At 39.3% G+C, this 8,455-nt stretch overlaps 2 protein-coding genes across 2 annotated transcripts; both read left to right on the forward strand.

Annotated features, from left to right (window-relative positions):
- The first annotated feature begins 1,818 nt into the window (after positions 1-1,818).
- On the forward strand, positions 1,819-2,604 carry LOC130367422 (cholesterol 25-hydroxylase-like protein 1, member 1). The gene has a single exon (XM_056569839.1). It carries the CDS (start codon positions 1,819-1,821, stop codon positions 2,602-2,604), a length of 786 nt encoding a protein of 261 aa, XP_056425814.1.
- Positions 2,605-2,904: 300 nt separating this feature from the next.
- LOC130368761 (cholesterol 25-hydroxylase-like protein 1, member 2) lies at positions 2,905-5,646 on the forward strand. The gene is made up of 2 exons (XM_056572943.1): positions 2,905-3,015; positions 3,945-5,646. The coding sequence occupies exons 1-2, from the start codon at positions 3,009-3,011 to the stop codon at positions 4,571-4,573; spliced, it is 636 nt and encodes a 211-aa protein (XP_056428918.1). The 5' UTR covers positions 2,905-3,008; the 3' UTR covers positions 4,574-5,646.
- The last annotated feature ends 2,809 nt before the right edge of the window (positions 5,647-8,455 follow it).

Here is an 8,455-nt window from a genome sequence, read left to right on the forward strand (position 1 = left end):
TTAAAATGTTAATCCTTTCAGTACTTGTCAGCTGCTGTATGCTCCAGAGAAAGTTCTTTTCTTTGTGAATTTATTTTCTGTCTGACCACAGTGCTCTCTGCTGACACCTCTGTCCAAGTCAGGAATTGTCCAGAGCAGAAGCAAATCCCCGTAGCAAACCTATCCGGCTCTGGACAGTTCCTAACATGGACAGAGGTGTCAGCAGAGAGCACTGTGGGCAGACAGAAAACAAATTCAAGAAGAGCTGGAAAGATTAAGATTTTTATACAGAAGTAATTTATAAATCTATTTAACTTTCTGGCACCAGTTGATTTAAAAAATAAAATAAAAAGTTTTAAAGGGGTACTTTTTTTTTTTTTTTTTATCAACTGGTGCCAGAAAGTTAAACAGATTTGTAAATTACTTCTATTAAAAATCTTAATCCTTCCAGTACTTATCAGCTGCTGAATGCTACAGAGGAAATTCTTTTCTTTTTGGAACACAGCTGAATCACGAGCACAGTGCTCTCTGCTCTTGTATCCATTTTAGTAACTGTCCAGAGCAGCATATGTTTGCTATAGGGATTTTCTCCTACTCTGGACAGTTCTTAAAATGGACAGAGGTGTCAGCAGAGAGCACTGTGCTCGTGATGTCAGCAGAGAGCTCTGTGTTCCAAAAAGAAAAGAATTTCTTCTGTAGTATTCAGCAGCTAATAAGTACTGGAAGGATTAATATTTTTGAATAGACGTAATTTACAAATCTGTTTAACTTTCTGGCACCAGTTGATTTAAAAAAAAAAAAAAAAGTTGTCCACTGGAGTACCCCTTTAATGATCCCTGTTAGGGATCTTATGTTGTTTACAGTCAGAAACTTACCCTTTTTCCACTGGGGTATTGTTTGTTAGGCTGTGTTCACACCACGTTTTGTTAAATACGGTTCCCGTATACGGCTGGGAGGAGGGGGCGGGGCTTAATCGCGGCGCCCGCACTCAGCCATATTCGGGAACCATATTTAATGCATGTCTATGAGCCGACCGGAGTGAACCGCAGCCTCCGGTCGGCTTCGTTTTCGGCCGTATGCGGTTTCCCGACCGCAGGTAAAAACGTGGTGTGAACCCAGCCTTACAGACCTACTATTAGACATTACTGCTGTTATGTACATACAACAGCTTTTGAGTGGATGTTTCTATGTGTAGTGCCAGCATGTGATTCACATAGGCTTCACAAAAAACACATGGGCTGCATAACAGTAGGAGCCAGGATGAATTACTTAACTTATTTTTAATTGACATATTTGTGGTTTCCAGTCACAGTGTGAATAGAATACAGTAAAAAAAAAAAAAAAATTTTTAAACGATTTTATCCCCATAATATTTCTCTTGACTTTAAACCTTGACAAATATTTATTCACAACAGCGTATTAGACAACCAGAAATAATGTTATGTATTTAATTATTATTATTTTTTATAGTGCCCTTGGTTCCAGGGCAATGTACACATATTAAGGCTATTTATTTCTTTTACAAAAATGTCACTTTTTTGTTTTCATTACACAAATGTTTTGTCAAGCTTTTGATGTTGCTGAATAGAGGCATTTCATCACGTGTAGTTAAGACAAGTGTATTTTTGTAGTTTCTGCCTTCAGCCTTCTTCAGAAACTAAGCTGCAACTAAACAATTGCTTATTTTGTGATTACATAATGAGATTGTTCCACCAGATCCTAAAAAAAAAAAACATCTTTTAGAAAAAACTAAATAGCTTTAGTACATCATGTGTCTTGGTTTATGGATTAGCAGTCAGATAAATTGGGTAGGGAGTGCCTCTGAGCACAAATATCAAAATGAACTCATCTACTACCAGCCAACAATTGGTTCTCCAGCCATTTTGGGATTACCTTCTTGCGGAATTTGGAGGCCTAGTGAATTGCCCTATTTTCCCTGTCTTGCTTGCCTTCTCTGGCTATCTGTGCTTCAGTTTGCCATTTGCTATCATTGACATGCTTGGAGATAGATGCCATTTTTTCTATCAATACAAAATTCAGAAGAACAAGAGCCCAACAATAAGGATGATGCTTTTCTGTGTCTGGAAAGCTGTGCTTAACCATATTATCTATGTCTTTCCTACTGTATTCCTTAACTGGCTGTGGATGCCACCTGTATCTTTACCAGTAAGAGCTCCTTCCATTTGTACTCTTCTTGAAGAGGTCTTAGGATGTTTGCTTTTGTTTGATTTACAGTATTTTATATGGCATGTGATACACCATAAAATCCACTGGTTATACAAGAAGGTCCATGCTGTTCACCATGATTATGTTGCACCGTTTTCATGGTCTAGTCAGAACCTTAGCGGCTACGAACTGATGACGGTCGGCTTTTGGAGTACAATGAATCCCATCCAATTGGGATGTCACCCACTTACGTCCTGGACTTGTAACCTACTTAGTGTGTGGATGTCTGTGGATGATCACATAGGCTATAATTTTCCCTGGTCCCTTCACAATATATTTCCCTTTGGTTTATATGGAGGGGCTCTAGCCCATGACTTGCATCATCAGAAACCAGGAACAAACTTTGCCCCATTTTTTCGACACTGGGACTATATTTGTGGAACGGCTTACTCTTTTTAGTAAAAATGCCTAATATTTATGGATATATTGTAAAAAAAATGGTGCTTTATTTTGTAAAACCTCAAAATGAAGGGAAACCAAACTTTACATCAACCACCAGGAAAGCTGTATATTACTGAAGAGATCTGGTGTTTAATCCATAAATGAAAACATTTTTAACATTGTGTTTTTACATTTATGTTTTGTTCCATACTCTTCATTCAGATCCACCCACACAGATGAATAGACAGAATCATCTGTGCAATCTAGTACGTGTGTTATAACCGCCTAGGACTCATAAGGCAGTGTAAATAGGGGATGGTTAACTGTTGTTATAGTCACCTTTGGTGAAATATAGATAATTATGCATTATTTAATTGTAGATAAATGATACAGTTTATATTTCACAGAAATCTCATCTATGAATGGCAGGTAAGTAGTTTTTTCTTGTGATTTGACTTACAATACAGTAACCAGTGCTGCTAAACATTCTGCACTAAAATAGCCGATAATTCCAGCATGACCACATGTCTAATAGTCACTGAATGAAGTTGCTATGTTATTACTAATTGTAATAGTAGGCAGTATTGGGTATTCATATCAATATGTTCACCATAGAGATGTCTGTAGAATGAAGTCCAGTCTGATGATGTTTCAGAGCTCCCTTTCAGTAAGTGAATAATTCAACAGTAATATAATACTACTTTCGTCCAGTGCTCCAAAGCAATAGGGTTAAACTAAAGAAGGTAGATATTTTCAAGTGACAATTCTGTTAAATGCAGATATTTGGTATCTATGTGCATAATGTCGCAGATGTATTATCACTTATCTGTTCACTGCTGTTATTTGCCAATTGTGGCCCCTTTAAAGCAGTCACATTATCTTCCTGGAACCAGGCTGTGTTGTCAGGGAGCTGGAAAGGGTCTGAATTGTTGGATTTGTTAAAGCTGCTGAATGGGAGGGGGAGTCAACTCAGCACCATCCAAATGAATAATAAAAAGGAAGATCCTAAGCAGCATTTTCCTAGAAGATTATAGCTAAGGTGCTGATGATGGAAGCCTTCTCCTGTCTGTCCCACGCTTTGGACACATACCTCCACAGCAAATCACTTCTGCAGCCCTTGTGGGACTACCTGCGGCTTTATTATGCTGATACTATGAGGTCTCCACTCTTTCCCATAGTCCTTACTGTGTCATGCTACGTTATCTCCTGCATACCTTACCTTGTTTTCAACATCTTGGGCAGAAGGTGGCCTTTTATTCACAAGTATAAGATCCAACAAGACCGAAATCCAACTGGACCAATGATTCTTCACTGCCTTGGAGTGACCCTATACAACCACCTGTTTTTTATTTTCCCAGCTGCTGTTGCCCAGTGGTACTGGAGACCTCCATGCCCATTGCCAGAAGAAGCTCCAAGCATTTTGGATGTAGTGTTTGGCGTGACGGCAAGCCTTCTGCTATTTGATTTTCAATATTTTATTTGGCACATGATCCATCACAAGAACAGGTGGCTTTACAAGACATTCCATGCCATCCATCATGAATACATGGCTCCTTTTTCCTTAGCCACTCAGTGTCTTGGGGGTTGGGAGCTGGTGACTGTGGGATTCTGGACCACAATAAACCCTATAATCTTCAGGTGTCACATTCTCACAACCTGGCTATTTATGGTATTTCATGTATATATCTCTGTGGAAGACCATTGTGGTTACGATTTTCCCTGGTCCACCTCACGGCTCATACCATATGGGATCTATGGAGGGCCTATAAAACATGATCTACATCATCAGAAACCCATGAGCAACTATGCCCCTCATTTTACACATTGGGATAAAATCTTTGGCACCCATGCAGACTTTACATCTGTCAAAGGCATTCTGGAGGGTGACACTCCAAATAAAACCTGCTGTGCTAGTAAACAAGAGGATAATCTTTATGATGAAAGTGTCTCACCAACAGACAGAGTTGCCGAAGAAAGGAGAATTTAACTTATATATCAAACATTTCTATACACATTTCTATACTTTGATACGTCTGTGTCTATTGTTACTTTTTCAATGAGAGCTTTCTATGTCCCATCGAACAAGTACAGCAGTGTCTTGTCTGTTATGGTATGTGTGGCTGGTGCCCATATTTATTTAGAAGGAGGATGTAAGAAAAATTGTTTACACATTGTCAAACCCAAATCTTGGTTAATGTTTGCAGTATATATAAACATCAACCTAATATTTAACATATATCAATATAATGTGGATAATGCCATTAATGTGTTATTGCCAAACATTGTAGTGACAATTATAACGAAGTCAGGTCCAACCTGTGAAGGTCTCCTCCTCCAGTCACAACACCTGGAATTGTTTCTGGTTATTTGTGATAAATGTTACATTTACAAGGATCTACTTTACTATAGACCAAGCAAAAGACACGTGGAGTAACAAACAGCTTTCCAGTTCAGATGATCATTCGTACTATGTATGCCCCTTTGCCGATGAGGGTAGAAAGAACAGAAATCACTAGAACACTCACCAGATCAGGAGTCTATGGTCTGTTTAAAACATTCATAAAATAATGTGAAAGTGTTCGCCATGAACAGGTATCAGGTCAAAAAGAGGTTTTACAACCAAAGCATAAAAGCAGTACCAAAAGTGATATTTAAAATATAAGTAGATGACAACGACTTAAAAATATATAGTGGGGACACATGTTCTCCTTTAATTGGTAAAGTATAATGATGTTGTATCATTACTTATTTATTGCCCAAATATTGCATGTATATATAAGAGCAGACATAAGTAGCAGCTATGCTGGCTGAGGATTTGTGGATGTTCTACACATATGAATTGGAGCTTTTCATGAATCAGATATTGAATGAGGAGCAGTTATGTCTGATGGCTTTTTTTTCTTTTAATCAATAGTGCGTCACGTTTCACAAGATCCAACATTTTCTTTCTTATGTTGCAAATCTAACAGACATTTAAATATAATGTTACAATATGTACACAGTCCACCTGCTTCTACATAACACGGATCAGGCTTAGATTTTTTGGCATGGATTGTCAAACTACAAATAAGAAAAATGACAAATATAAAGTATTTATATACTGTGTGTGTTTTCTTTCTACACTCTTCACAGGTCAAAGATAAATAACTTTGCTTGTCCAATGGAAGGTCTCATCCATTCTGGGTCAATATGGTATTCACTTTATAGCAGTGTTTTCCAAACTTTGTGTCTCCTACTGCTGCAAAACAACAATTCTGAACAGCCTTTGGCTGAAGACACACTGTTTGGAAAAAACTGCAATAACACCTTAAAGGGGTACTCCGCCCCTAGACATCTTATCCCCTATCCAAAGGATAGGGGATGTCTGATCGCAGGGGTCCTGCCGCTGGGGACCCCCATGATCTTCCTGCTGCACCCGGCATTCGTTTAGAGCTTCAGGTGCAGTGCCAGAAGCTTGTGACATCACGGCCATGCTCTGCTCCTGACATCATCGCCATGCCCCCTCAATGCAAGTCTATGGTAGGGGGCGTGATGGCCCCCATACTTGCATTGAGGGAGCATGGCCGTGATGTCACCAGCCTCCGCCTTGCATCGCCAGTCATCCGGCATGAAGCGAAGTTTGCTCCGTGCACCAGATGTCTGGGGGGCCAGAGCCGGGTCGTAGGGGGTCCCCAGCGGCGGAACCTCGGCGGTACCCCTTGTACTATGAAGCGCGATCAGGAGATGAGCATGCATCATAACCATATGTTCCCAGCGACTGATACCTGTGGCTAATGCCAGACATCACCAATCAGGGTAATGTCCGGCATTAACCCTTTAAAGTTTATCACCGTGTCTAAATGTGTTAAATAATTTTTGGATTCACCATACACTTTGTGGTAAAATGAGTGATTACAAATTACAATTAGTCCTGCAAACAACAAGCCCTATAGATGGAAAATTGGAAGCGTCATGAATTTTAAAAGGTGAGGAGGAAAAAAGGAAAATGCAAAAAAATGAATTATCGTTGCATCATTAAAGGGGTTATCCAAGGAAAAACTATATATATATATATATATATATATATATATATATATATATATATATATAATCAACTGGCTCCAAAAAGTTAACCAGATTTTTAAATTACTTCTATTAAAAAATCTCAATCCTTTCAGTACTTATGAGCTGATGAAGTTGAGTTGTTCTTTTCTGTCTACGTGCTCTCTGATGACACATGTCTTGGGATCCGCCCAGTTTAGAGGCAAATCCCCATATCAAACCTCTTCTACTCTGTGCAGTTCCCGAGACAAGCAGAGATGTCAGCAGAGAGCACTGTTGCCAGACAGAAAACAACAAATCAACTTCAGCAGCTGATAATTATTGAAAGGATTAAGATTTTTTTAATTGAAGTAATTTACAAATTTGCAGCTCACAACCAACGTCCGAGGTATATGTGGTTAAAAAGATCGATCCCCACCGATCAACATATAGTAAATAATAATAATATTTTAACCACACCTCAAGGATGATACACAATGAATAAAAATTACAGACAGTTTGATTGATATGAATGCAAAAAATAGTTTATTAAACAATATTATTCACAATGTAAAAACAATTAAAATAAATTCATAAAACAAAAAAATATATAGCACTGATGGTATCTGCCATTTGGGCCCCAATGGCTAAAAAATCAGAACACTAATACTGATTACTTTTGCACTTGTAATCTGATAGTTCAGAAAAAAATCCACTAGTCCGGCAATTAGGTGTTAGGGAATTTATATGTATGGAAAATCTCTAAAAATAGGGCTATAGTATGCTACCCACAGTTTGTCTGCAATGGTTACATTGTCATTTGCTCACCGTGTCTCCGGACGCTGGTCGGGTACTGCGACGGACCAAGAGTGGAAAGTCCTGCGGCTATTTAGATGTTACGGGCGCTGCGGCACTTGCAATTGCTGTGTGAAGCTCACAGTGGTGGGAGCGTATACTCCGGCAGGAGGCTCCAATGAATGGAAATCTCAATTGTAGCGGTCCTCCTCTCAGGCAATGCTTGAATGGAGAGGTTGATCGTGATCAAGTCATGCAGCAGACAGCATACACGGTTTCTTGAAGCTGGCTTTTGTTGCGATAATGTGCAGATTAAAGGTGCATCTTATAAGGTGCTATATCTGGATAATAAAAATGCCTAGACGCGTTTCAGGGTGCTTGGATCGACCCCTTCCTCAGTAGGCGAAATATATATTTCGCTTACTGAGGCAGGGGTCGATCCAAGCACAATGAAACGCGTCTAGGCATATATGTTTATATATATATATATATATATATATATATATATATATATATATATATGTTTGAAATATATACTCAGTGTTTACAAAACAGCGTGTTGCCATCTGCTGCAAAACTACAACACCCAGCATTCTGCATTTCTGGGACAAGTTGATTTTATTTTCTACAATCTTTTTGGCAGTAGACTCCCAAAAGACCTTACACCTTGTCTAGAAAGTGCGAAATCTCACAGATTTCCATTGTTTCAGGATCCAAGTGTGGTTAGGGTTTGGTGAGGGCAGATGGAATTACCCTAGGGGCAGATGACATTAACCCCTTGTGTTCGTAACGCCAGGGCGTGGTTTATTCTCTACACCACCCGAAGGAATACCGCTGGATCCTGGGCTAGGCTAAATCTGACGCCAAGTTACAGAACAGTGGCAGCTTTACTGAACCAGACAGATGTAACAGTCTATACAGCTTGGCTAGGCCCACAGAGACCTTTAGGGCTTGCTGGGACTTATAGTGGACTTGGACAATTTGGATGCAGGCCACGCTGACTTGAGACAGGATGACGTAGACTGACTTGACTATGACTGACTTCACCCCTTCT

The sequence above is a fragment of the Hyla sarda genome, chromosome 4, assembly GCF_029499605.1.
Source record: "Hyla sarda isolate aHylSar1 chromosome 4, aHylSar1.hap1, whole genome shotgun sequence".
NCBI lineage: Eukaryota > Metazoa > Chordata > Amphibia > Anura > Hylidae > Hyla > Hyla sarda.